The 27,165-nt window shown below is 50.3% G+C and overlaps 10 protein-coding genes across 10 annotated transcripts; 6 read left to right on the forward strand and 4 right to left on the reverse strand.

Moving 5' to 3' along the window:
- Positions 1-264: 264 nt before the first annotated feature.
- BJY04DRAFT_222414 (uncharacterized protein) lies at positions 265-726 on the forward strand (the record flags this gene model as incomplete). The annotated part of the gene is made up of 1 exon (XM_073717373.1): positions 265-726. The coding sequence occupies one exon, from the start codon at positions 265-267 to the stop codon at positions 724-726; it is 462 nt and encodes a 153-aa protein (XP_073566910.1).
- A 1,062-nt stretch (positions 727-1,788) lies between these two features.
- BJY04DRAFT_230913 (uncharacterized protein) lies at positions 1,789-6,460 on the reverse strand (the record flags this gene model as incomplete). Its single annotated transcript, XM_073719386.1, has 9 exons — positions 1,789-2,061; positions 2,492-2,676; positions 2,768-3,569; positions 4,049-4,339; positions 4,410-5,081; positions 5,118-5,284; positions 5,321-5,940; positions 5,996-6,000; positions 6,089-6,460. The coding sequence occupies 9 exons, from the start codon at positions 6,458-6,460 to the stop codon at positions 1,789-1,791; spliced, it is 3,387 nt and encodes a 1,128-aa protein (XP_073566911.1).
- A 3,446-nt stretch (positions 6,461-9,906) lies between these two features.
- On the forward strand, positions 9,907-11,742 carry BJY04DRAFT_222417 (MFS transporter; the record flags this gene model as incomplete). The annotated part of the gene is made up of 7 exons (XM_073717374.1): positions 9,907-10,037; positions 10,096-10,240; positions 10,306-10,583; positions 10,636-11,268; positions 11,341-11,474; positions 11,546-11,618; positions 11,673-11,742. The coding sequence occupies 7 exons, from the start codon at positions 9,907-9,909 to the stop codon at positions 11,740-11,742; spliced, it is 1,464 nt and encodes a 487-aa protein (XP_073566912.1).
- A 953-nt stretch (positions 11,743-12,695) lies between these two features.
- On the forward strand, positions 12,696-13,163 carry BJY04DRAFT_222418 (uncharacterized protein; the record flags this gene model as incomplete). Its single annotated transcript, XM_073717375.1, has 1 exon — positions 12,696-13,163. The coding sequence occupies one exon, from the start codon at positions 12,696-12,698 to the stop codon at positions 13,161-13,163; it is 468 nt and encodes a 155-aa protein (XP_073566913.1).
- Positions 13,164-13,494: 331 nt separating this feature from the next.
- Positions 13,495-14,391, reverse strand: BJY04DRAFT_230914 (uncharacterized protein; the record flags this gene model as incomplete). Its single annotated transcript, XM_073719387.1, has 1 exon — positions 13,495-14,391. One exon carries the CDS (start codon positions 14,389-14,391, stop codon positions 13,495-13,497), a length of 897 nt encoding a protein of 298 aa, XP_073566914.1.
- Positions 14,392-15,322: 931 nt separating this feature from the next.
- On the forward strand, positions 15,323-15,722 carry BJY04DRAFT_198976 (uncharacterized protein). The gene has a single exon (XM_073712691.1). The coding sequence runs from the start codon at positions 15,357-15,359 to the stop codon at positions 15,531-15,533; it is 177 nt and encodes a 58-aa protein (XP_073566915.1). The 5' UTR covers positions 15,323-15,356; the 3' UTR covers positions 15,534-15,722.
- A 783-nt stretch (positions 15,723-16,505) lies between these two features.
- On the forward strand, positions 16,506-17,507 carry BJY04DRAFT_222420 (alpha-L-arabinofuranosidase axhA-2; the record flags this gene model as incomplete). Its single annotated transcript, XM_073717376.1, has 1 exon — positions 16,506-17,507. One exon carries the CDS (start codon positions 16,506-16,508, stop codon positions 17,505-17,507), a length of 1,002 nt encoding a protein of 333 aa, XP_073566916.1.
- A 93-nt stretch (positions 17,508-17,600) lies between these two features.
- On the reverse strand, positions 17,601-19,294 carry BJY04DRAFT_133698 (alpha/beta hydrolase). Its single transcript, XM_073708528.1, has 2 exons — positions 18,649-19,294; positions 17,601-18,601 (listed from the first exon to the last, which is right to left on the reverse strand). The coding sequence occupies exons 1-2, from the start codon at positions 18,987-18,989 to the stop codon at positions 17,932-17,934; spliced, it is 1,011 nt and encodes a 336-aa protein (XP_073566917.1). The 5' UTR covers positions 18,990-19,294; the 3' UTR covers positions 17,601-17,931.
- Positions 19,295-19,437: 143 nt separating this feature from the next.
- BJY04DRAFT_198978 (putative endo-1,3(4)-beta-glucanase) lies at positions 19,438-20,877 on the forward strand. The gene has a single exon (XM_073712692.1). The coding sequence runs from the start codon at positions 19,462-19,464 to the stop codon at positions 20,662-20,664; it is 1,203 nt and encodes a 400-aa protein (XP_073566918.1). The 5' UTR covers positions 19,438-19,461; the 3' UTR covers positions 20,665-20,877.
- A 671-nt stretch (positions 20,878-21,548) lies between these two features.
- Positions 21,549-27,029, reverse strand: BJY04DRAFT_133707 (WD40 repeat domain-containing protein). The gene is made up of 6 exons (XM_073708529.1): positions 26,930-27,029; positions 26,252-26,871; positions 26,085-26,208; positions 25,727-26,038; positions 24,896-25,680; positions 21,549-24,850 (listed from the first exon to the last, which is right to left on the reverse strand). Exons 2-6 carry the CDS (start codon positions 26,640-26,642, stop codon positions 21,744-21,746), a joined length of 4,719 nt encoding a protein of 1,572 aa, XP_073566919.1. The 5' UTR covers positions 26,643-26,871; positions 26,930-27,029; the 3' UTR covers positions 21,549-21,743.
- Positions 27,030-27,165: the final 136 nt, after the last annotated feature.

Genomic DNA, 27,165 nt, shown 5'->3' on the forward strand with positions numbered 1-27,165 from the left:
AGGGCTGTCTTACCATCCCGGCTCGAATTAAGTATTAGTGATCAGGATGAAATTAGACATTGGAGTAATTTCTCTGGAGCTTTAAGACACGAAGCACCTAGGTGCTTAGAAATTTGAATGTTTCCTGCCCAGAAACTCGATCCTTCTTTCCTGCACTTATTCAGCATTCTTTAAAGCTTGATCTTGTCCACCTCGGCACCACGTACGTCACCACAACCCTAACTCTCACTCTACGTCCAATCTGATTTATCTCCAGAAACCACAATGCTGCCACTCAACCTCCTCTTCCTACTCACCTCCCTCGCAGCCTTAACCCACGCAACCCCCATCACCACTCCCGACACAACCCCCAACGACAACCACCCCCGCGCCATCGGCGTCTGGCTCGACGCCTACCACTCAGGCTCCTGCGACTCCGGGTGGGAATCCCAGCCCACAAGCGGGTGGCTGTGGGCCGACCAATGCAAGGACCTCGAGCCCGGCACGTACGGGGCGCGACTAGGCAACAACCACAACGGGTGGTCGTGGTGCAAGCTGAAGTTCTGGGAGCAGGCCGGGTGCCATGGGCATGCGACGGTGACGTATGTGAAGAACACGGAGATACAGAAGAAGGGAGGATTCTATGGGGATTATCAATGTATTGCGGCGGCGAATAAGGGCGGGGAGTTTTATTTGAGTGGTGGGGCAAGGAGTGTGCAGTTGATTTGTGATCAGTGGTATTATTAGGGATTGTTGGATTGAGAGGGGATGAGGGTGCGGTGGGAGAGGAATTGGTGTTTATGTGTGAGAGAATAAGTTCCACGCATGGTCTTATCTGGAAGCCTTGTGAGGGAGATGGGCGGGTGTTTCTGTTAGAGTTGATTATTGAGTATATGCAGCATTTCACTTTTCCAGGTATCCCCAATTCCTCAGCCCTAATTTGTTGAGATCTCGAGTGGTAGAGGTAGAACTAAGAACCAGGCTGAGTCTTTGAATTAAGGGCATGCAACATGAAGACTCATATAGTAATCACATATATAAGCTTGACCTAGCGAACGAGTGTAACAACGGGCTGATAAGGCAATAAACAGCAAGAACAAGGCACAAAACAGATGGCGGAAATAGCTGACCAGAAAATGCATATACTCCCATATAATCAAGTTGTAGTCTCTTGGTCACCACTGTAGGCCGAATACCTGATAGGTCGAAGTTGATCAGCAACGTAGGTTTTAGAATTTGAGAAACCCATGCATGGTCCTAGGAGTAGTAGTGATACTAACGAAAACCTTGAAGCAGTACTGACCTCCATATCCTTACTTTCCCATCTCCACCTCCCGTGGCAAAGATCTCTCCTACTGGTGAAGCTCGAATGCAAATGACCAGAGAAAGGTGTTAAAGATTCACCGACGTGGGAGTCTAGACGCAAGTGTTTCATACCTGAATTTGAATGACCACGTACGACCATGCGTACATCCCTAGCCTTTGGGTCCCAGATGTGAACACAACAATCCTTAGAGCCACTCATGAGCCATTTAGCGTCGGGTGTCATAGTAACAGTGAGAGCAAAGTCCTAGTCATTATATATGTTAGTGGTATAATAGATAAGAAACATACTTTCCTCTCCACCTACTTTATGGCCTACATATGTTCGTCTGCATTGACCCGACTGAATCTCCCACTGCTTAAGATCTTTATCCAGGCTTGCGCTGTAAAGGCAAAGAGAATCAGGTGCGAAGCAAACGGAGTATACACTGGCACGATGCTCCCCGTCCAAGCGATCTATCAAATCCCCTTTTGGCACAGTAAGAATCAGTATCTGGTTATTAACACACCCAGCGGCAACGTAAAGTCCATTTGGTGATATTGAAACGCTGGTAATACCAGCATCAGCATCGAAAGTCCGGATGAGTTGACCATCAGCCATATGCCATAGACGTATTGTTCTATCTGCAGCACCGGAGGCGAGATAGCGGCCACTGGGATCAATGTCAATACTGGGATCAATGTCAATAGCGTAAATTTCACTCCCATGTTTGTGCCCTTCAAGAAGAGATACCTCTTTTTCAAAGCAACATCCCAGATCTAGACGAAGGTTTGGTTAGTTCATCTCGTGTTTTCGTGTAAGAACGCTTCTCACCCTGATGTACCTATCTTCCTGGCCAGCTGCAAGCAAATTCCCGCATGGACTAAAGCAGGCGCTACGCACAAAGTTATCACCAGCAGCACCATCGATGCCCTCTCCAAGTGTGCAAACGAAGCGACCAGTTGTTAGGTCGACAATTTGTAATGAGTGGTTGCTGCCCGTGGCGATGTATTTACCGTCGTGTGTGAAGGCTAGACAAGTGATGAGACTCTCGTGGGGAAGATCATGGATCAATTCCACATTGAGCATTCGCTGCATGCCGCCTGCAGGAGGAAAGGTTGCAATCCAATCAGTCCCCATAAGTCTATGTGAGGGAGGTGGACGTTTGCTTTCGGTGTCTAAAATCATCCTTTGAATAATGGAGCTCACGGCCACGTCGTCCTCGGATGCAGTGCTTGGAATGTTGAGTCCCATCGAGCTGAGCAAAGGCATCAGGAGTTTCTTATCTGCCCATATGTTCCTTCTCACAATCTGAAGACGGCTATCTGTGAGTTGAATTGTGGCTCTGAGGTGCAGAAATCGCTGGATCGTGTCCGCATCACCGCGGTCAAGTACTATCTCCGTAAGAAATCCAGTTGCAGGACGGGATATCTCCTGCCCCGCACAGAGATTGATTTATCTGGTTGATGTCCCCATCCGTGGAACCTCCCTCCTTTCTATCTTCAAGTGTGAGGTACTCCAGTAGAGTCTTCGAAACATCAAACTTTCCATAGCATAGAAGAAATTTTGAGATTCCCACCTTCTGAGTCAGGTTGAGTCGATTATGTCGCCAGACCGTATTCCAGACATTGGGTGTAATAGGTGTCGTAGACTCGGCTAGGCCGATCATTATACCGTGGAGATCTGACCCGTCTGCTTGTTCAATTATGAACTGTGTGATCAGTTCCTTGGTCGGTGCTGATAAATTCCGTTCAGTACACAATTTAGTCAGCTCCAAATGGAGGTCCTCCTCACACTGCCATGACTCGGCTTCATCCCATACTGGAAAGGCCTTATGCAGACATGAATAGATATCAAAGTCCCCGTACTTCAGGAGATGACTCGCAGACCGTACAATTTGACTTTCAGGGTATTCATAATCTTGCCAAAGTGAATCCCAGATCTCTTGAAAGTTCTCATACCTGCCCTCTTTGCACAAGAAATCAAACAGTTCTAATTGATTCTTCCGGAGGGCAGTTTGAAGAATGTTTCTGGTAACAAGCACTGTTAAGCCCAAATGGCCGCATAGGGCTTTGAAGGCTTTATAGTCCACCTGAACCTCAGACAAAGCCATCAAAATAACCTCTTCGCTGACTATTATATCCAGTCGTTGTAAATCCAACAGTTTGTTCATCATGTGGATGTCTCCCAATGCCGTAATTAGAACCTTTTGAGTCCCCACGGCGGTTACCTGATCATCATCAATCTGGATGACCCCCGTCTTGAGAAGCTGTTGTATATGTTCCGGCTTCGATGTAGATACTTCTCAAGCCTTTCTATGTAATTCTGATCATGATTGCGAATGTACCTCAGCAAAACTGACCTTGCCGTATCGCCAATCGCGGCGTCCAGAACACGATCCGTCACCGCGACATTTTCAAATTGGTTGTAAATCAATTCGAGTAGTTGTCCAGCCTGATCATTATTGCCGGCTGCAGATATCAATACTTTCTCTGATATTACCGGCTTTTTATCATGTTTGAGTATGCACTTCAGGATGGATTCACCCTGAGATCTATTGCCAATAGTTGAGACGTATACTTCTTCTGTTATTGGTAGCTTCTGCTGACTCTCAAGCAAGCACCTCAGGAGACACTCTCCCTGAGATTGATTGCCAATAGCTGAGATCAAGACTCCTTCTGTTATCGGAAGGTCCCGATCAAGCTCAAGCAAGCATTTCGTGATATCTATCCCCTGAGACGGATTGGCAACTGCGAGAATCATGACTTTTTCTGTGATAGGTGATCCGTTGGAGAGAGTCAATAGCCACTTCATGACAGATGCCCCGTGCCTAGTATGGCGAGCGGTAGAGCATAAAATTTCCTCGGAGATGGAAACAGGTGAGTCTGTGTTTTCGATGAGTAATTCCACCATCTCTTTCATACAGTGCACTTCTGAAGTTACGCTCGCTAATATTGCATCTGAAAGGTCAAAAAAGGTCAATCCTTGCTCTCGCTTTCGCAGAAGCATCCGGATGAGATCAACATCATAACTTGTTGCTACGGAATGCAGTACTTTCTCCCCAATAGGAAAGGACTCTTGCATTTCGCGAGCAGAATCTCGAACTTTTCCTCTTTACACGAACTACCGCCCGAGAAAACACTCTCCAGAATGGTGGAGGTGACTTGGACTTGGTCGACGCTTTCCATATCAAGCGAAGTGATTCGGAATCGCGTCGGTTTGCCCCAGCAGCGATCAATAGTTCCTCTGTGACTTGAACCTTTTCATCAAATGATTCAAGAAGCCGCTCAAGCGCCTTTACTTCCGCGTATTCTGCAAACTCCCGCACAATCTCTCGATTGATGGGAACAGCAGACCCGAATGTTTGAAGTAACAGAGATAACGGGTCATAGGCGTTCAGGTATGGATTTCTTGCCACTGCAACCATCACCCCGTGTGTTATTTGGAAAGCCTTTGTTGGTATCTTGTCGCAGAGGATTCGCAATGCTTTCGTACCAGATTCATCATTCTTTAGCGACTGTTCCAGAAGTCGCTGGGTAACAAGGATATTAAGCGTCCCTGATTCATCCAATAGAGCGCCAATGAGCCGATGACATGAATACTCATTCTTTGCTATAGCCAGAACAAATACCTCTTTCAACGTGCGAGATCCATCTCCAGCGCCGTGGCACAAGATATCAATGCTTAGAAGCATGTCTAGAAGGGTCCCGATCTTGTCAAGGGGGGCATGTCTAAGATCAACGGTCTCCAAGATTGTCTGGACTTTCTTTGCTGGAAGGCTAATGCTTTCTAGCAGGTGCTTTACAATAGTCAGTTGACCATGCCTAGCAGCTACTTCAAATGAGTCGCTTTCCCAATCATCCATTTCATCGCAGAATATTGCAAACGGATCAGCTCCATGGAAGAGCAATCTCTCAACAACACTCTGCAATCCCATTTTGCAAGCCACGTAGATTGGTGAATAAGCTACTTCAATAGCAGCTTTTCCGTCATAGCTTGTATCTCACAAGGTCATTTCAAAAAAGTCAGAATCCACACGTCGCCAGCTCAAGTAGGCTATGGGCTTCAGAAAGAGACTAGTCAATTTCTCCTCGACCTCTAGGGAGACGGGCCAAGCACCAACGAGCTCCAAGTAATGCTCGTGCCAGCGCTTTGCGGCATATTGATAGAGCGGCTTTTCGTTCACCGATTCCTGGTTCAGTACTTTGGTTTCCTTGAGCAAAGTGTCAAGAGCACAAGTGACAATGTGAGAATGAGCATCGAATGCTGTCAAATTATACCACTTTGGCGGTTTCTCTCGATCTGAGAGAACGAGAAATTCTTTCACTGAAAAGTGGGCGAGTTTGATGGTGCCATCTGAAGGACTGACAGTCACGAGAGAGGTAGTGCAGGATGTGACCACATCTTGTGGATGTTTCCATCCCATCACTGCTGCAAGTAGTTCCAATCTGAGCGGTTCAACAGAGAAGCTGAGCCAGATGAGTATCGAGCGCACGTCATCCCACTCTTCATTCCGCCTGCTTTTACGTATCCTTTCAAAGATGTCGAGGTACGTCTTTTCCAAGATTTCTGGAACTAATTTGAGATATTTCAGAACAGCCACGTCCTTCCTGCAATTCACGAGACTGTCGAGTTGCAGGGCAGCCCAGCGGAAGCGTCTGATAGAAAGAGTGTGTTAGCAAGTCATTGTCTCATGATGGAATAATGTTGTACTGTGCCTTGGCTCCTTTGAACGTAATAGAACACCCTTAACATCCTCGTGGAGGTGCTCCCACTCTGTTAGCCTTTTTTGAGCTCAGTGCAAACGAATGTTTCGACATCACCGTGCATCTGCTCTTCGAGGTCTATTCCTACACTCCCCTCTAGATGAAGATGGATACCTTCTTCGAATCGGCTTGTCGCTATAAGATGGAGCTTCTCTCCATGCTTATATCTGAGGTAGTCCAAGACCTCAAACAAGAATTCCCTTTCTTTCATAGCAGGGCACTCATCAAGCGCATCAAATATGATAAACAGATTGTCCGTGGTATGACTGTTGATGACATCGCGAAGGACTGGAAAGAGCTTATCTTTATATGGTTGCTTTCTGCCACCCTTGTACTCGTTCCAAATATCCATAAGCGATTTGGGGAATTCCCCAGCTTCAGTGACCAGTTGCCGGATAAGGGCTCGCATCATGTTCTGCACATTCTGTGTCTCCTTGTCGTCGAAGCGGAGGCGGAAGTACCAGTAAACAGGCAAGACTGTTGAATCGCTTTTGCCGTTTTCCTCGATGTCTTGAATGATTGTAGAGCTATTTATATTAGCAAATCGATTGAATTAGTTTTTTCAGACATACCAAAGGACTGATTTTCCGCATCCAGCTGAGTTTCTCCCGTTAGAGCATTGTCTATCAGTAAGGGAAGATGGAACAGCTTACCAGGCCCGTGGAACCATAAAAAACTGCCTGGCGTTCCCTTCCAGTCTTTGTTTTTCGAGCAGCCTTTTCAATCTTGGAGAGCATCTTCTCTCCCTTGGCCCTTTGGTCTTAGACATGTTAGCAGGAAGAACAATACAGCCCAGATACAAGTCTCACATAACATATTGTCGATTTGACTCCACTGGGAGAAGATCTGGTCCTGCTTTTCTACAGCTTTTTGGAGGTCTGACAACTTTGTATCGGAGACCGGAACTATACTGTTCTTCAGTTTGCCTATGGTTTATCAATCTGAGCGCCAACAATGATAGTAGGATTGTGGAGCTTACTTAATATCTGTGCACTGTGGCTTTTGTATACTTCTGCTGCGTACTCAAGAAGTGCTTTGTAGACTTGGACTATCGCATCGTCATATCCACCAGAGCTGTCGAGTTCCCGAGTGCGAAAATTTTTATCGAGTATAGCATATCGGGCCAGAGTCCTAGCGAGAAACTCGGATGCTTCGAAAACAGAATCTTTCTGTTCCAGATGGTTTTTGGTCATCTGAAAGAGTGAGGTTAATATGGGCGTAAGCCGAGCTAGGACATATCTTACTGTCAACCCAAGTGAAATTACCATCCATGCTCTTGAAGCTGGTCACTAATTAGCGATGCCTTCAACTTTAAAGTGGACTCAAGGGCACTTACCGTGGCCGCTGGGATCAAAAGCTGTCACTGCTTTGACAGCCTCCGAACAGTGGATAGCGTAGTTGAGAATACTCTTGGTTTTCTCGCGCACATTCATATGCTTTCCATTCCGCATCCTGTATATCAACGCTGACTTGTGGTAGTCTTCGAATTCCTGCTGTGTATCATTGATGACTTCTTGAATAGCGGACTCCGGCGATTTGGACTCTTTCTTGAGTAGGATATCCTTCAAACCTCCATCGTCCAACTTTCCAAAGGCTTCCTGCCAGAGGTCTTTCCTACCAGGCGCCACGCTTCCCTCTGGCCCTTTCCCGGAAGCAGCTTCTGTTTTTGAAAGGTCGGTAGCATCTTTGACTGTTGCTTTATCGTATCCATTCTGCATCTCGTTTGGGTCTTTGAGTCCTTCATCGCAACGCCTGTCCCCTTCTTGGTTCTTTGAAGGTCGCTCGATAATGGAGGATTCGCCCACATCAGGTTTATCCTGCTCAGTCGGCTCTCTCAGTTCAACCTTGTCATACTAACTGGGACTGTCAGGCTTTGCAACTAAAGGAACCGTGAAATTGACAGGTTGATCGATAACTGCATCTTGCACAACTTCGACCGGATGATCGCGTTGAATACCCTGCGAAGAAGGGCTCGCACGCCTCTCCCTTCCAGACAAATTGACAGGGCGGATGTTCTCCTCACTATTGTCGACCGTCTTTCCTCCAAAGCAGCTACAAATTCGATCCAGTTTGCCCATTGTAACTGCGTTGTGGTGTCGTATACAGAACCTGGATTGGTAATTTGCGTATCAAAAACAATGCCTTCTTAAAGTCTATTTTTTCGCACCGGACAAACCACTTTGAGATGGCAGATTCGGCCTCCAAGGTCTGTGGCCTCTTGGGAACATCACCCCCGCGCAGTGGCGAGGACAACACATCTTGCATGAGCTTCTCGCTTACTGGTAGCCTGGCATTGGCGTTGCCTCATACGCGCCGAGCAGCAAACGTTTCTCACCTCGCGAACGTGTGTAAAGCTTCAAGCGGCCTTGAGATGGTTCTGGAGGACTGTAGAAATATGTATATCTATGTCAAAAAGCTTTTCCTAGAGCCAGGTATGGCGGCGAAACCACGGACTCCTTTGACCAGCCTACCGGTCAGTGCCCCTTTACTACCCTTGTCAGCTTTGCCTATCTCTTTATTCCCTTTGCTTTTTCCTCGAGGCAGGCGCTGATCCGCTCCCCTGTAACATGGTCATTCATGATGCATTATTCGAAGGAAGATATGTTGCTCCTGTCACGGCTCTCTTCTGATAATTAACCTACTTTTGGGACAAAGCTACAATCAATATATTGCTAGAAATGCCTAGATCCTCTCGAGTCTTATCCTTGCTGTTCCGGATTCTTAGCACTGTATGGCCTGCGGCGCCCGTTTTTATTGCACCGCTGATGGAAGATATGCTTTTTTAGCCCCTGTTGTGGATTGAATCTAAACGATAGCATGTCCCCTCACATCGATTTAAAGAAAGATCAACAAGGCCATGCGTTCGTTTACCCATCTAACATATCGTCGCAACAGCTACTCTATTACCGATTTGCCTCACCATCTCATAACGGGATATTGGGCTTTCCTTAACAAAGTAGCTGAAGGGGCCGTGTTGACACGAAAGGGGACGGAGTAAGTATAGAGTAACTACAAATATACTTGTCAAAGGTTAAGCGACTAACGGCGAAGGGGTAGGCCAATCTCCTCCTAAAATAGTAACGTTAACCACATCACCAAATTTTATAGTTCCCCAAACTCAACATCTTAAAGCAGCAACGTGATAAGGAAAGATAGCGCCGCCCAGGAGGGAGGTCGTAGACTTTTAGGCAGTAGATCAACGCTGTAGTAGGACCTTGCCGCCAGAGTATACAGCCAAGGGGTCAGAAGTCCGTTTGGAGGGCATATAGTCTCAGTAATCTTGTTACTCTAATTCTAATGAGTGTTCCAAAGATGGAAGCGGAACCCAGAGGTCTCCGACGAGCTGTTCCTTGAGTTCCAGGGTCGGGGACTTTCTTTGTGAGCATTGTACTGGGTGTTTCGGTGAGATCTCGAGTTGCCCTCGGAATGTATTCATCCTTGTACCTTGAATTATATCAGCAATGTCTCCTTTAGGCAGTTGTGAGGATTCAAGATAGCGTAATCAGATATTCATTCTCGGGATTTGCTTATGTCTTTCGACCTCGGGATTCTCGCGCGGATTCAGATTTGAGGGCACTTTGAAGGATCTGATAATTTCTAAAGCAGGAAGCTTGTCTCCCTAACTGGGCTTAGTTGTGCAGCTTCATCGACGTACCACAGTCGACCCGCGGCTCGCTGATATTTAGATTAGAAGTCTGCCCGAATGTGTCTCCTAGTTAAGATAGCAGAAGGTCTTCCATAATAGATGCTCTAGATTTCAGTATTCTCAGTGTTATCAACTAACGATCGACTGGTGCTGCGTCCCTGTCGTTCTTGCGGTTTCTGTTGGGCAGCTTAGGGCTAGCCGAGCGCAGCAAGATGGAGAGCCAGCAAAGCGACGACAAGCTTCAAGAGCTCTCATGGGCGGAAAGCCCTAACAACCCAAAGAACATAGCAACATGGCGCAAGTGGGTTATGGTAGCTATTGTCTCGCTAAGCTCTCTCTGCATGTACGTCACGAGATCACCCACGCGGGCGGAGGCCCCCGCTAACTAGGGCTTGGTCAAGAACATACACGTCCTCGATATACTCAGCGACATATGGTCAGATAACAGTGCAGTTTGGAGTCTCAAAGATTGCAGCCACTGTTGGGCTTTCGGTTTTCATCTTTGGTATGGGCCTAGGTCCTATGTTTGTGGCGCCACTTTCTGAAGTAGGTCGTGAATCGATTTCTCATAGTTGATTAATTCTTGACGAGGCTAATATCTCTACTGCTAGTTCTATGGAAGACGCCCCATATACCTGGTAACATATGTCCTGTTCACAATCTGGCTTATCCCCTGCGCCGTAGCAGACAATCTCGCCACAATGATAGCCGGGCGACTACTAAGCGGTCTCGCCAGTGCCGCCTTTCAGAGTGTTGCAGGTGGAACTATCAGTGATCTGTTTACCTACGAGACATTGCAACTCCCTATGATGGTATATTCAGCCACTGCGTTTGCAGGGCCTGTGCTTGGACCGCTGGTGGGAGGGTTCATCAACTACCACATTTCATGGTCAGTATACGGGGCATTCACCCTTACATAGGTAGCTAACATGCTCTACCAGGCGCTGGTCCTTTTACATCCTCATAATCTGGAGTGCCCTCCTCGGACTTTCCTGCATCTTCTTCATGCCCGAGACATACGCGCCATATCTCCAGCAACAGCAACAAACGAAACACCCAAAATCACCAGTCACCACCGTGCCATCTGCCAAAAATGAGACATCCATGAACGCAACCCTCCTAAAGTCCATGTATCGCCCATTCCTCCTCCTAACTCTCGAACCAATGTGTCTCTGCCTTTGCATCTACACCTCCCTCATGCACGGCACACTATACCTCTTCTTCGGCGCATTCCCGCTCGTCTTCTCAACGACATACGGATTTAACCTGTGGCAGATCGGGCTCACATTTCTAGGCCAACTAGCTGGAACCCTGATTGGCGTCTCTCTCGATCCGCTTTGGAGCTGGAATCTCCGGCGGTTGATCCGGAACTATAAAACCGCCCACCCTGAAGCAGACCCAGAAAGCAACAATAAATCGTCAAAACCACAGACTTTCCCAGCTGAGTATCGTCTTGTCCCTGCTATTTTCGGCGCGCCGTTGATTACGACGGGGTTGTTTTGGTTTGGCTGGAGCTGCTATTCGGATGTTCATTGGATCATGCCGGTTATAGGGAGTACGTTCTTTGGAATTGGGTGAGATCTACCATCTACCTGCGTAAATCTTTGTTATGGAGTTGAATCAGTGATTTAACGGACGGCGTACAGTGTCTTCTCCGCTTTCCAGAGCATCCTTACCTTCCTCGTCGACGCATACCCGCTATACGCAGCCAGCGCACTAGCCGCGAATGCCTTCCTGCGCAGTTCGTTCGCGGCGGCGTTTCCTTTGTTTGGGGTTCAGAGTTGGTCTTCTCCTTTTCCTCTATTATTTCGGATCTGTATCGAAGAGGGATTGTGTCTGATATGAGTACAGTGTATGAGACTCTAGGGTACCATTGGGCGACGTCGCTTGTTGCGTTTTTGACCGTCGTCATGCTTCCTTTTCCGTGAGTCCTGGGCTGGTCTACTTCTCTATCCGTACATTCTGATAGATGCTATAGGTATATCTTTTATCGGTGTGGAGGGCGGATTCGAGCGAGGAGTAGGTTTGCTGCTGCCTCTGTTGAGTAGGCTTCTGGGGCGTGACGGCGGCTGGTGTTGCGGTAGATTGTGAGGAAGTGGAATGGCGAAGAAAGGTTCAGGACTATAACATGAAACTTTTTACGAATGGCGTAGCGGAGTACGAGTTGCATCTGTTGATATTGCCTGTTCCGATATTATATCCCTAATCGGAAGCAATTTATGTATGCAGGCTGTAGTCCTGCGCAGTCGGTCGCAGAAGGAGAGTTTGGAGTACCAGATATCAAAAGTGGTGAGCCAGCTCCTTGAGGGGAGCGTCATACTACAACTGCGAGCGGAGAACCGAGTCTCTGCCTCAACCTCGATTCCTGGTTGACCGTGATAGTTGGCTGTATGGCAATGCCGGCGTGTCTCTCCCAGTTTGTCCGGGCTCCAGCCGAAGACCTAGCTGGCTCAGCATCTGGCTGTGTGCATGAGTTCGACCTAATCCCCACTCCACTGGCAAAGTAACTACTCAGAACTGCAACTTGAAAGCGAATCTGACATCATATGTCTTACACCCGGGTATACTTCCAAGGTTCTTCATGTAGATCACCCGGGGCTATATTGTGGCGGACGCCTCCAAACTGGAGTTCCGTGTTCAAACAACCCATCATCAGGGCACCGGCCAATGAATCCGAAAAAGCTAGGAGTGATCTGGATCCGGCGATATGGGGGCGGAAAGCCGCCGCAGGGTCTTCCTAGCGTATGTTCAAGGGGTATAGCTTCAAGGCATGGTCGAGCGTTGCAATGGGCTGTATACCGCTACTCGCAACTCCGGTCCTTGTCTCAATATCCTCGCCAGGTGACGACAGCGAATCCTATGTGCTCCAAGTCATCGTGACAGTCTTCGAGCATAAATAGCACGAGAGGTTCACTCCGAGTGTAGAACTACAAGCACCAACCTTCCACAGAACAAGTCTTTCTTCCCCATCACCAAACCTTCATTTACTACACCCACCACCATGCAACCCCCAAAGTTCCTCCTCGCCCTCTTTCCCCTCGCGTCTCTCATAGCCACCACCACCGCCGTCCCCTGCTCAACAATAACATCCTTTACCCTCGGCAAAGAAAACAGCTGCGCCGACAGCCTCCCTTGCGGACGTGGAGCATGCGGCGGCGCCGCCTGCGGCTGGGTAACAATCGGTTACGCAAACGGGCAAACTGCGCGCTCGGAAGCCTGGTTCTGGGATAACTGGGAGAACAACGACGTGAGCCACGAGCTTAAGCTGAATGGGATCGAGGGAGGGACTACGGACCCGCCGCTGGGGATTACGCTGCGGTCGGAGATTGCGGATAGTGGCGATCGACAGGTTGTTGTTATGGGGAATGGACAGACGGGGTGTGGTGAGTTTGGGGGGTATGGGTGTACGGTGGGCGCGTTGAGGTATGAGGGGAGTCCGTCGGCGGGGGAGTTTTGGGAGTGTGCTTGATTGGATTTTGGGGTGGACTTCGGGATGAGGATGGGCAGTTGGTATTGAGAGCATACTAGCCGGAAGGAGATGTTAGGGCTGGAGGCTGGGGTTGTGATAAGTTGTGCGCATAGGATGGATGAGATGCTGGGTTGAGGGTATATGTCAATTCAACATCTGACATTATACTTTATAAAGTAGAAGGTATTACGCAATATTCAACACTGTCAAGCTTCCGTACATGAGAGATCCAATCATGCTCAGAATAAACATGATGCCCTGGACCAAGGGCCCTTTCCTAAGCCAACCCTAACAGTAAGAAAGAAGACATATAACTACCACCACTCTCCCCTCACAACCTTGCAACACTCCCCCAATACCTCTCCCCATCCGCAACCACATGCCTCACATGCGCCGAGTCCTCAAAAACCTCCACGTCGACCCTCCCGACCCCCGCCGTCCTCGCCTCAGCCACATGCCCCTCCACAATCTCGACCCGGACAACATCATCCCTTTTCGAATAGAAATAACACCTCCGCCCACTCTTTCCCACAATCTCGGGATCATTAAGCGCATCTGCCGCGACAGCCAACGGATCCCTCCACCCCATGATCTTATTAACACCTAGATACAACGCTAATATCACCGCAAGGATCGTATAAGCAGGCCACTTAACCAGCGGTTGGCCTCTAGGGAGCGAAGAAGAGACAGCGCGCATCGTCTCAGCGAACGTCAAGCGGCCAGGAGCGGAGTCGATTGCCAGGCGGGTGAAGAGCGGGTTTTCACCTCCAGTTTGATCTCCCTCTTCTTCCCTACCTCCCTCATTCTTGACGCTGTTCTTGGATAGATGGGCTCTATAAGCCCTCGCAAGATTTGCAAACACCCTCACCCCACCGTTCGAGAAGATATGCACCAGTATGTCTTCCGGTTTATACTTTTTCAGAACCTCAATGGCAGGCTTTAGGCTTTGCACTGCAACCTTTGCAGGCGATAGCGAGACAAAGTCTGAGATGCCGCTGGATATGACGAGGAAATCCGGCGTGGAGGGCGCGAAGAGGGTGATGTGGCCGCGGATATAGGATTCTGTTTGTCGTTTTGTGGCGCCCATCCAGGGGAGGAGGAGGATTAGGGAGGGGGGAGTCGGAGTCGTTGGTTGTGTTTGTGGTGTTGAGGGGGTAGTGAACTGATTGGCATTGTGTGTGTAGAGGGAGACGCTGGGGTTTGCGCGGGTGAAGGTGTAGTTTTCCATGCTGTTGCTAGGAGTGCTGAGCGTCGGGATTCAATGGGTGTGTGGGCTGAGCGGTATCACGGCGAGACAGAAACGGGGAGGAGGCAGAGCATGCAAGTTGCGTATATGCTACCTCAGAATCAGAGCCAGAAATGCATGGAAATCATGATTAGTGATTGTTGTCTCTGGCGAGTGGGTCTTTGGTGGCTGCTCTGCTATGGTCTAGTCGCCACGCTTTAGTTTGCTGAAGCTTCAGGGTTTAGTGCTTGTTGGTGGAAGCGTAAGCTAGGATATATTCTCCAGTCGTGTTAGCGAAGACTGTTACTAAGTTTCTCGATAGTGGCAAGTTTGTGATAGCGGTGGCATCCGGTGTGCCATTAACTAGGGTTACTGATTACTGATCAAGTATACCAGAGCCCTCAGCCCTGCGAGGACGATGGTGTGGAAGGATCCATTACATATATAATAATATTCTAAAAAAACACAATAACTAATTTCGGCCTCCTGATGAAGCTTCTGACTGCATGCCGAGGCTGGGGAAACTTGTAAAGTGCGAGCTGAGACGTGGATAAGTACGGCCTTCTACTCCACTCCTCTCGCTTGTGTCGAAGTGTTGAGTATTCATATCGAGGGAGAGGCTTTAGTGAGCTAAAGGGTTAGATATTCCATCCTGTGTGATTGGCCTGATCGCCTAACCAACGGCTTGAAGAGGCAAACTTCAAACTTCCATAGCCTACCATGGAGCTGAGCAATCTTATGGAATTCCTTAGCCACAAGTTGGTATTCTTGAAACCCACTGTAGGGAGCTCTTGAAAGACTGCTAACTCTAATAACCACGTTGCAATATCTGTCCCACAGTGGGCTTTAAGAACTCCAGCGTGTAACTATATAAATACCAAGAGAACAGTCTCCCGCTTCTTGATCTCATCATTCTTCCATACAAACCTCCATCAAACCACCTATTTCGAACTAATATCCAATCTACAATGTCCCTCCAAAGCACCGCAACATGCAACTGCGGCTCCGTCAAAGTAACCATCCAATACGCCGAAGGCCAAGATCTACCCTCTGTCCTCTGCCACTGTGAAAATTGCATCAAGTCAAGTGGATCAGGTATTGAAAACATCTCCCTCTGTATATACACTCATATTAACGGGCTATAATCTATAATATAGTTGGTGCGCAGTACCTGGTCCTCCCTAGGGCAGCCGTCACCGTAGACGGCCAGCTGACAAGCTACATGGACAATAACTGCGAGTCTGGAAATACGCTGGAGCGCCGGTTCTGTGGAGTTTGTGGGAGGTACAGAGCCTATCACCAGGGCCTTTTTAGCTGAGTGTGATGAGACAAGCTAACAGTTCTTCGTCCATATAGTCCCGTTATGGCGTACTCACAGACTCTTCCCGAGGCACTGTGCAGTGAGTTTACTCCATATTCAAAATCTCCACTGCGCCTTTCTTTAGAAGAAGCTGACTGGTATGCTACAGTTGTACGAGCAACGATGGTCTCGGCCCCGGTAAGACTCCGGGTGCACGCATACTACAGAAATGCACCAGAGTGGATGCCTCAGCTTGATGGGGTAGCTGTGTTTCAAGGGGCATACCGTGGAGAGAAGATTTAGGGTATCTCCCGTGTGCTTGAGCCTCTGTGTTTACCTTCTCCTTGTTGGAAGGGGTTAGATTGTGGGTCTTACTGCAGAATGTGCAGATCACTTTCATTTAGCCTATACACCAGGCGGGGAAGAGCGGGGGTAGCAATGGGAGACAATTATTCAGGCTGCAAGAGTAGCAAGGATGTCGGGTAATAGGTTGGCATTTGGTATCTAGCGGTAGTTGTAGAAGTCTAGCCGAGATGCAATGATCAGTCTTGTACAAGGTTGCAGATATCGACACTGGCAGCTGCATAGTATAGACTTCAGCCTACTGTCTCCATCTTTAGGCAGATCTATCCTCCTCTCCTTGTTGTGGAGCCGGCGATGTAACTCTTTGCTCTATTCGAAACGGATGCCACTCTGCACGTTTCATCTCCGGATCACCTCTGACCGTAGGTAGATATAAAAGACCTTAGACACCCTCGATCATTCCATTGCCACCAAGACACCATCTTCAAGATAACTATCATACCCGAAACCCAAGATGAAATCCCTCAAAACCCCCCTCCTCATCACCCTCTCCACCCTCCCAACCGCCCTATCCCAATGCCCCCTCCCAACAAGCTACAACTGGACTTCCACCGGCCCCCTCGCATCGCCCTCCCCTGGCTGGGCCTCCCTAAAGGACTTCACCCACGTCCCATACAACAACCAACACCTCATCTACGCTAGCTACGCCACAACCTCCGGCTCCTACGGCTCACTAGCCTTCTCCCCCTTCACCTCCTGGTCCGACCTAGCCACCACACCCCAAACCCCCATGTCCGAAGGCACCGTCGCACCCACCCTCTTCTACTTCGAGCCGAAAGATATCTGGATCCTCGCCTACCAATGGGGTCCCACAGCATTCTCCTACAAGACATCCTCCGACCCAACGAACGCAAACGGATGGTCTGCAGCATACCCTCTGTATTCCGGTACACTGGCAGACGGGGAATCCGACACCGGCCCCATCGACCAAACCCTCATCGGCGATGAAACCAACATGTATCTTTTCTTCGCGGGGGACAACGGCAAGATCTATCGCGCCAGCATGCCCCTGGCTGAGTTTCCTGGTGATTTCGGTACCACCGCAGAGGTTGTTCTTAGTGATACAAGGGAAAACCTCTTTGAGGCCGTGCAGGTTTACACGCTTACAAACCACGACTCATCATCGAGCGGGATCAAATACCTTATGATCGTCGAAGCGATCGGTACCACGGGGCGGTATTTCCGGTCTTTCACGGCGTCTTCTCTCTCTGGAGTTTGGACGGAGCAGTCCGGGGCAGGGAATGAGGGGTCGCCGTTCGCGGGGAAGGCGAATGTTGCGAGTAGTGCCGAGTGGACGAATGATATCAGTCATGGCGATTTGATCCGGTCCTCGCCTGATCAGACGTTCCCGGTTGATGTGTGTGCGTTGCAGTTGTTGTATCAGGGAAGGGATCCGGGATTCCAGGGGGATTATAATCTGATTCCGTATCGGCCGGGGTTGCTGACGGCTGTTTGAGGTGGGTGGGATTTGTGATGCGTGGAGGGTATACTGACAGTCTAAAGGAAGCTTGCCATATACTTGTCGGTGAGATGTGTGCATGAGAGATTAGGGAGATATCATGAGAACTGATCTTCGAGCTGGACATCTGATTGTGCTTTGACTTTGTGAGAGTTCTTAGGGGGTTGTTACTGGAGGGACTTTATCCCAGCGCCCAGTGGGCTGCATGCGGTCGATCTAGTTTCTAGTGTAGGTGTAGCTCGAATTTCCAGGCCTCTGGGGGGCACAACTGTCTTTGCTCAAGATGAATGGCGTGTGATTCCTTACCTACCGCTCAGTTTTATGGTACCACATTCAAGTTATCTAGTCGAGATGTGCAACTAAGACTCCCTTTACTTCCGTCAATCCATGGCATGGAAAAGCATATCCTTGTCTACTCCACCTACTCCAGCTTCTCATTCACAAAGTTCACACACACCCCTCTCGCCTCCTCTCCAACCTCCAACCCCGGTATAACCGTGAACCCATGCGGCGCGCCAGGAAAGACTTTCACCACACTCTCCGCCCCAGCAGCACTCCACTTCAGCCCGAAAAGCAGACTATCGTCGAGGAGACAATCTTCTGTGCCGACTACAAAGAGCGCCGGCGGAAGTCCCCTTTTCGAATTTCTCGCCAGGGACTGCAGATCGACGAAAAGCGGGGAGATGGCTGAGTTACGGCGCTCCTCGGTGGACAGCCCGGGTAAAAGCGCATCCATAAAGTGTTGCACCGCGATGCGATTAATCATGAGCGGTCTTGTCGAGTTTACGACAGCAGGAAGGCCCATTGAGAGGTCGTAAAGCCCAAATTGAAGAACTAGTCCGGAGAACGCATGCTCTGGTCGCGAAGCAAGAAGATGTAGCATTGATAAGACAGAAAGAGCTGCGCCGGCTGATTCGCCGCCGATGAATTTGACAGCACCATACTCCGTCGAATGGTCAATTAGGTACTCGGCTGCATCGATGCAGTCGTTGAGTGGGTGAGGGTAGGGGTGTTCCGGGGCGTGGCGGTAGCCGATTGAGATTGTGGTTAGATGGGTCTTGTTGGCGTACATTTCGAGCGTCTGGTCGAAGCTATCGATATATTAGAGTCATATTCAATCAGGTTCACTGCTACATACCTCCTTTCGTCACCCAGGACGAATCCGCCTCCGTGGATGTGGATGAATACACCCCTACTCGAGACACCATTGTCAGGCTTGTAGACTCGAATCGGGATGTCTCGACCTGCATCTCGAGAAGGAATCGAGAAAGAAACTGCATTCGGCAAAGTGACAGGTGCCGGCAATGCTAGTTTGCCTTCATAGTGCATCTTCCGATATGTGGCGGCACCGACCTCAAACCACTTTGGGCCATTGGTGCTCACTTGTTCGAGGATATTGTTCGCCTGCTTGGTTGATTCGGCAAAATTGTCGGGGTTGAACTTGAAGGTATCAATGGTCAGGTCGCTGATGATAGGCATGATGGATGTGTGGTAGAAAAGATTGCAGATAGACCTCCATCTTGAACCATTGCCCTGTATCTAAGCCTTCTTCTGGTATCAGGCACGAAGTACCAACTGTAGGTATCAAGATCGCGAAGAGGCTGAGATGTTTGCAAGATAGATGAATCCTTCGTCGGGAGCCGCATTGGGAATAAGGCCGTGAGTCACCTCAGGGGGATCCTCCTCACAAACAAGCCAAGCATCTGGGTGAGGCATCTGAGAGGATGCTCGAGTCAGAGCAGACCCATAATGCAAACTCAGGAGTTGTTGCCAATGAAAGTGCAAACATTTGACAAAGTCTTGACAGTGGACACGAGGGAATCGGGGATAACAAGCCAGCCAGCCAAGACCTCACGTGATAGGTAGCTCCCCGCACTCGGCCAGAGCTCTCCTCTCTCCTCTCCTCGATTCTCCTCACGACAAACTCCGTCTTTCCACCACGGTCAACACAATGGCTGAGGGTGTATCCCTTCCGGCCTACTTCACCTCGACCGAGCCCCGTCCTTTTAACCTACCTCGAGCCCTCCAACCAGATGCCCACTTCAAGCCCGATCTCATGCACCGCCCCGACTTCATCACCCTCTACTTCGGCTTCTTCGGGAAATCCAAATGGCACAACCATATCATACAGGAACTCTTCAAAAAGATCGAGAACCGCAGTCTCTACGTGAACCGGCCCATCACGCAGCAAGAGCTCGACTTCACCATTGAAAGCACCTCAAAAGCACTCTACTACAGCCGGTCCGGCCTCCCCCTCGGCGCAATAACCGGCACAATCCACGCGTCGAGATGGGCGTGGAAGATGGGAATGCCAATTGAGTTTGCGCCACTCTTCCAGGAGGGTCTTTCCATCCCCAAGTTGTTATTCGAAGGCATGAAGAATATGCGCCGGCTGGACCCGGTGCGGTTCCAGCACTATGGGTTGTCGATTCTCTCCAGATTGACCAGCTGGTGCCTAGGCGGCTGGATTTTTTCGGGAGTCATTGCGGGCGTCATCCTTGCCACTGAACAGGCCACCGACCCCAGGGTACAGGGCTGGAGAGAGGAGTTCAGACGTCAGGACATGGAGGTTGTACGGAAGCGGCAAACGCAAAACGTTATGGTGAAACACAAGGAGAGAGAGCTGCTGGGACAGCAGGGTGGTCCCGACGCTATTCCTGAGAATCCTTCGCCGATGTCACAGGGAACCTACACAACCCCACAATCTTACAATACCTCCTCGACCGACTACACCTCTTCAAACGACTACACCTCTTCAAACAGCTACTCCCCCTCGACCGACTCCACATATCCCCGACCAACACGCGAAACCACCCAACCGCGCGACACCGAAAAGTCTACCTCCTTCTTCGGCGATGACGACGCCAGTCCCGTGGCAAAAGGCTACTCCCAATCTCCATCCCCATCCCAAGGCAGTGCCTGGGATCGAATCCGCCAGCAGAACCAATCCCAGAACCCACCAACCACACAATCAAACAGCACCTGGGACGGAGTCGACCGCTCGAACACAGGACTCAGCAGCCAGGCACAACAAGACCGAGACCGCGCGCAGGCGGATTTCAACCGCATGCTCGACGCGGAGCGGAATCAATCTGGAGATTCCGATGGTGGGAGTGGAAGTGGAAGCGGGAAGAGCTCTGGGTGGTGGAAATAAACTTGAACAACTACCATTAGGCAGCGGTTGGTAAGAAAGCAAGAAAACATGGGACGACCACAATCTCGGTTGGATATCGGGTTTCAGATTTCGGGCGAAGGACTTCTATGTCCGTGTAGGGTAGTTTACTATGTATGGATCTAGCGATGTACGGTACTTTTGTATTCTCATTCTTATTCTCATTCTCATTCTTGTTCCATGGGGTCACTGGCCATCATGCATCTCCCGTCTATCCCGGTTCCTAAAATGATCTCTGGAGTAGAGACCTAGCTAGCTCCCAAGGTAGCTATCTAAATACCTCGTCGTATACCTCCAAACTCCCCTTTTCCTCCTCCACTCAATGTGATTTGACCCTCGCAAAGTATTCAATTTGGATATGAACCCCATTACAGTCCCGGGCAGATACAATTCACCTCAATCAAACCTCCGTATCATGTATGGAAGAAAGTAGTCTGTATAGTAAAATAGAGTAGGATAGAAAATAGACAAAATAAATAGACTTTTCTCGCACCCTCGCGGGCAATCTTGACTATGTACGCTAAGTCTGGAAGAGAGACAGGATGGGAAAAGAAATGAGCCAGTGGAAGAAATGAAACAGAATAGAATGTAGAGGAAATGATGAGATAGAAAAATTCCTGCGCGTCGTGTGCTGTGTCCTGTGCCCGTAATATGTCCATACCCATATCCATCTGAGTCTGTAGTCTGTATCGTAGAAACGAAAATAATCCAAGTAAAGTCCAGACCAGGTCAACTTAGATTCACATGTAGTCGAGTCGAGTCAATTAGGATGAGAAGAGCATCTCAAGTTAAAAAGAGAAGAGAAGAGAAGAGGGTATAAGAAAAGCTAATCAAATAGAAACGAAAACAGCATGCTGATGATCTGACGCAAATATAATCCAAACGAAAGCAAAAAAAGGATGGCTAGAGTAGCGCATGATGAGAAGAGAAGAAAGAGATTCGTCAATCGTGATAACAACATAGCAAATCCAAATCCAAAGAACATCGTAACCAAATTCGAGAATCAAAATCCATAAACATAAACATAAACATCACAAGAAACGCAACTTCACGACAACAACTCAAATCCTCCCATCTCCACCATTAACAACCCCCTCAAACCCATACCCATGCTGCACCTGCACTTGAGGCGGCGACCCCCAAGCATCGCTCCCGCGACTACCCCTCCTCGCCAGATTCCTAATCTTCGAACTGAAGCTCTCATTCACGCTCCGGTTCCGTCGATGCTCGAGGGACATGCGTCGGTCGAGGGGCGGTCTGGTGTCGTTATTTACACCAAAACCACCGCTCAAACCCGAGCCGTTACTTAGTGCCGGGCCCGCAGTCATCGCGCGAGGCAGGAGACGACCGAGGTTCTCGTTGTCTATGGCGATATCGATCGTTCCGGAGGATTCACGTTGAGACGAGGCTACAGAGACAGGGATTGGTGGTGGCGGCGGGGGAGGTGGGGTGAGATTGAGATGTTGTAGCTCTGGGAGAATTGGCGGCATGGCTTTCTCCATCGCTTCTTCGATGCTCACGGTGACAGGAGAGGAGCCGTAGTTGTAGTTGGTATTTCCGGCTGTCGCGGTGGATAGCTCGCGCGAGCTTTGTCTGCGGTGCATATTGCGGTTGCGGTCGGAAGAACGGCTGCGGGGGAGGTTCGGGTTAAAATGCGGATGCATCGGCATGTCGAGGGGTCGGGTTGGAGGTTGGAAGTCGGGTACTGGGACGGACATTGAGCGGGGGATGCGCTCGGCTTCGCCTTGATAGCGGGCGTCGCTGAGCAGAAGCGGTGCTGTGTCGGTCTGGGGAGGGGCGGAAGGAGGAGGGGGTGGTGGAGGCGGCATGGGTTCGGAATCTGAGGCACCGCTGTACTTCGGATGGCGCATTGCGCGCGGTGTCGCCGGGAGGCCTAGGGATACGCCAGCTCGAGACGAGTTCGAGTCTGAACTGCTGGGGTAGTCTGGCGAGGTCTTCGCAGGGATCATGGTGCGACCCGGGGTGCGAGGGGTGAACGACTGCATGGAGAAGGGAGGACTCTCCAACACGCCACGGGTATACTGAATCTCTCCCGGAAAAGGGATGTTGGGTGCCGAGGGATTGCGAGCGAGCGAGAGACGTCGCGCCTCCAACTCAGCAGCAGCGAGCTCTTTCCTCCGCAGTTCAGCGACAGCGGCAGGCGAAAGGATAGGGACGGGTATCACATCGGCATCCTGAGGTAGTATCTCAATTTCCTGCGTCTCAGGGAGTTTGGGCTGCTCAGGCAGTGTGGGTTCTGGCTCCGCAGCTCTTGAATCAACCTCTTGACGGTTTCGAGACTGCGGTCGAGTCCTTCGTCCATCAGCAGAAGGCTCGCGTCGCGAAGTGGACGGACGTCGGCTCCGGCTGCGCTGACGGCTCCTCCTCTCCCGGTCACCAGCAACAAATTTGAGCGCATCTTCCGGGTTGGTCATTGGCACAGGAGAGGGTGGGGAAATATTTCGCAGTCCTTGTCTGTCAGAGCTGCGGCCGCGATTGGACGGCTCATTGGCGTCAAGTCGGCCAGCTGTGTGTCGACTAGTAGAACGGTTCTGGCGGCGCTCGGACGAATTCCTCGATCGTGGCTTGCGTACTCTGCTAGTACTGCGAGCTTTGGTATGCTTCGCGCTGTACTGAGCCAGCTCTTCAGGAGACATTGGAACGGGTGAAGATGGCGATCGCTTCGCAGGCTGAACGTAGCGCTTCTCGTTCCGTCCACGAGTGTCATTAGACGCCGTTCGCGATTTAGTTTTGCGCGCGCTCAGTGTAGTCGAGTCTTCCGTATTTCGTCTTCCGCGGCGCTGGCCAGTCTGTTTCCGGACATGGTAGCTCGCTTCATCTAAGCTGTTAATATACTGATCGATACTTCGTCCACTCACACTTGGGCTTTTGGTCGTGCTAAAGCTATTGGCGGTGGACGGCGGACTTCTGAAGCTAGCACCCACATCCATTTCATCGTGAGAAGACTCTCCGGGTAGGAAGTGCAGCTGTAAGCCATCTGGCTTTCGGTCCCTAGTGCTGAGGCGACTGTCTGATCGCTCGCGTAGAGCTTCAAAGATACCAGGAGTCGGTGAAGGAAGTCCTTTGATCGTCGCAAACTTGTCCGCGGTTGCTTGAACAGCAGTTTGTGGACTGGGTTTAAAACCCTCCTCAGGGTCGTAGCGAGCAGACGGCAGCAAGCCCAGATCCTCTTCCGACTCTTGAGGCTGACTTTGGCTCGTATCATCGTTCTCCGACGTGGATCCATAATCAACCAGTTTCTTCGATTCCTTGAACATGAAAGTCGGAGGGTGAACATCCACTGGTGTCTCTCCGATAGACGGCAGACGTTGCTTTGGGAAGCCAGGGGTTCCAGATCGAGAGTTGATAGCATTGTTGAGACTCTGAATGTTGTTCAGTTTGTACGAGCCAAACCCTCCGGGCGAGATAGCAGAGCTACCGGCAGCAGATTCGGCAATTGGAGTCACACCGGGCGCGTTGGTAGGTGTTCTATCATCAGACTTCAATCCAGGGAAGCGGAAGCGCTGGTTCGGTTGCGCGTCGAAGCTGGTGATAAGTTTGAGCGAAGGAGCTTTGAGTGACTGTCGATTAGCAGCCGCGGACTGCGAGCTCGGGTGCAGAAGACTGGCAGGGTTTTGGTATGCCGGCTCTGGCGACGCCATGGGCGAGCGTCCAGGAATGATATCTCCATAGTTTGCCTGGTGGACAGCAGGAGAAGCCCACGGATCAGAAGGCTCCACACCAGTGCACATGAAGCAGCGAATGGCAAGCTGTTGCTGAGAGTGCGCAACAACGTGTTCTCCCCATCTCCGGACTAAATATGACTGTCGCTGCCAGTCGGTAGGCATTACAAGACAGGTCATGAGGATGGCTTCCATATAGTAGTTCTGCGAAACGTAGACTTCAATTGCGTCATCTCTGTCTCCAAGCCCAATCAAAATCGTAGCTGCGGTATGAACGTCGCCGATTTCTAGCAGTTTCTGGACAAAGGCTTGTCCAACTTTATTCGCCTGGGACTGACCGTTCATCTGGCTTAAAGCGAGTAGCATCCAATCACCAATGGACGTTGGTCCAGAACTGATCATCGAGACCATATGATCCGTGTCCGACTCGTCAATCCACTGTCCGAGAAGAATTGCGGCTGCACCACCTGGGGGATGACGGTATACTGATCTTGTTAGCCAGTGTCATTTCAGAGAAAAATGGTACATACACTCGTCCTTAATCAGGGCTTCGATGTCCCCGTCCCAGCCAAACACCATACTCAACATTTGTCGCCGCAAATCATCCGGAGTCATCCGGGTTTCGTCGAGAGGCTGCTGAGACCTATATGGCACATCGTTGAGCCGGGCGCGAGTGAAGGGGAACAGGTCGACATTCTTATCGGCAGGACTGAATTGCACTTCATTTCGCAGCCGCGAGCCTGGTCGAGAGCTTTTGACCGATGACATTGAGACTGACGAGGCGTATGCGAATGACGGCTGTGGTGTTTCTCTGCCCCCTCCTACAGATGTCATTGAGAATGAAGTTGCAGTATGAGCGGACCGGCTCGGAGGAGAAAACGGGCCAGGCTTGTATTTATCCGAGGACGCTTTAGAGCTCACGGAAGCTGCACGGCCTCGTGATGATTCAGGACTGCTCAGCTCCGCTCGCTGTTGCTTCACGACCTCGATACCGCTCGGATCGAATGGCGTACGACGTCTCGTGCCGTACGTGGAGCTCGGTTCTCGCATTTCCGGAGGATCTTGCAGCGTGCGGGGCGATTTGGTTCGGGCCCTCATTTGGTCCAAAGCAGCGGTCATGGAGTTCGTCGGGGGATGTTGTACGTTCGCTACTATTGCGGGGTTCTCGAGATCATATTGCTGCACTGTGTACTGTGGACCGAGAGTAAAGAGTGCCGCAGTTGGTCCGTAATTTGCAATTCCGCGCGGGTTATCGATCGTAGGGATTGGCTCGTACGTGATGTGCTTCGTTTTGACGTCCCATGCCCAGGTTTCGCTATGCCGGTCAGTACGAATCCAATAAACGGTCTCATAGTACTCACCCATCTAAGTACTGAATAATCTTTCCGTTTTTAGACCAGCCCATCCACTTCGGCTCTGACGATGAGGAAGCGTCGGAACGTTTCAAAACACGAATCACTCGGGGTACCTCTTTCCCTGGAGGCTTTGCAACGCTCCACACCCGCAAATCCCCATTAGCAGACATCGTCGCCAGCATATCAGACTTTTGCTTCGACGACGATGCATGCCATGCTAACGAGACAATCGGTGATGGTCCGCGGGAGGTGGTCATCGTATGTAGGATCGTGAACGTCGGAAGGAGGGTTGCGATCAAGATCGATCCATTTTGATACCTATCTCTGTCAGTTCTCGCCTGCAGTTGTATCGGTCACTACGCACCCAATTGCGTAGGTTCGACAGTCGGAGGCGGGTGCCAATGCTGTCACCGGGTCGAAGATGGTACGGCAGGAGACATTGTCGGATGTAGACGGCTCGAAGAGAATCACATCACCTTTCTCATTTCCTAGCGAAGTTAGCATAGCAATCAATTGCGGAAGAGGGCATACCAAAAGCGACGTTTCCATTCCGCATCCATGATGCAGCCTTCAGCTCCTCAAACGAAGCGAACCGGGCAATGACACTTCCCGTAAACAGATCCCAGATTATAGCTGTCTTGCTCGCATCGTAGCTAACCACCAATCTTCCCGCTCCACGCTCGCTCACATTATCAACGGAGATGAAGACAACCTCTTCCTTGTGGTTCTCGAACCGACGTTCCAACGCAAGCGTATCATGATGCAGGCACAGGATTGCCGAGCCCTGAGCATACAGAAACAGCGAAGCGGTCGATGCACACGCTTCGAACTGCGAGGCAACCACCTGCGATTGGACCGGCATGGACGAGGCGACAGACGAAGGTTTGGACGGTGGGCTTCTATTCCATGCCACTTCGACCATTATCCTCAAAATCCCCGAACACCAGTCTCACCTCCGGCAATGCAACAGTTTAAAGTCGGCGAGCGGTACGACTCAGGAGGTAAGGCCGACGTGACGGAGTTGAGAGTATCAGAAGCATCACCGCTCAGGCAGGAAAGGCATGGACGGGGCAATTCCGGAATCGATCCGAGAACAGGGCGTCGAGTGTCACTGGACGAGATGTCGAGGTCCGGTCTGACAGGGATTGGGTCTGGAGAAATTGCTGTCAGTGGCCAAACAGCGGTATGCGGAGGAGACGGAGATAATACCCTTGGAGAGGTGAGTGGCGGAGGAAAGGGAAATTAGGCGCAGATGCAGAAAAAAGGAGTACCTATTGATTATGCGAGGCGAGAGCAGCACAAGATGCAGGAGACGAGCAAGCTAGTGGGACAGGACGAGGTGGTGAGCTGGGATGATGGCGGCGCGGCGGAGGGGTGGTGCGCGGGGGCAGGAACGTGATGCGGATCTGCAGGAGTAGCATAAACTGCAGAAGCAACAAGATGCT

This window comes from Aspergillus karnatakaensis (assembly GCF_047715665.1).
Source record: "Aspergillus karnatakaensis strain CBS 102800 unplaced genomic scaffold BJY04scaffold_59, whole genome shotgun sequence".
In the NCBI taxonomy this organism is placed as follows: Eukaryota; Fungi; Ascomycota; class Eurotiomycetes; order Eurotiales; family Aspergillaceae; genus Aspergillus; species Aspergillus karnatakaensis.

Bases quoted from the DNA above. Each gene is read 5' to 3' on its own strand.
- BJY04DRAFT_133707 (XM_073708529.1), bottom strand. From the start codon at position 26,642: ATGGTCGAAGTGGCATGGAATAGAAGCCCACCGTCCAAACCTTCGTCT. The intron at 26,039-26,084 runs GTGCGTAGTGAC...TGACAGAGATAG, and splicing joins TGTCGAACCTACGCAATTGG to GTATCAAAATGGATCGATCT. The intron at 24,851-24,895 runs GTATGTACCATT...TAACAAGATCAG, and splicing joins AGCCCTGATTAAGGACGAGT to TATACCGTCATCCCCCAGGT.
- BJY04DRAFT_198976 (XM_073712691.1), top strand. From the start codon at position 15,357: ATGTCCCTCCAAAGCACCGCAACATGCAACTGCGGCTCCGTCAAAGTA.
- BJY04DRAFT_198978 (XM_073712692.1), top strand. From the start codon at position 19,462: ATGGCTGAGGGTGTATCCCTTCCGGCCTACTTCACCTCGACCGAGCCC.
- BJY04DRAFT_133698 (XM_073708528.1), bottom strand. From the start codon at position 18,989: ATGCCTATCATCAGCGACCTGACCATTGATACCTTCAAGTTCAACCCC. The intron at 18,602-18,648 runs GTATGTAGCAGT...ATATATCGATAG, and splicing joins GTCCTGGGTGACGAAAGGAG to CTTCGACCAGACGCTCGAAA.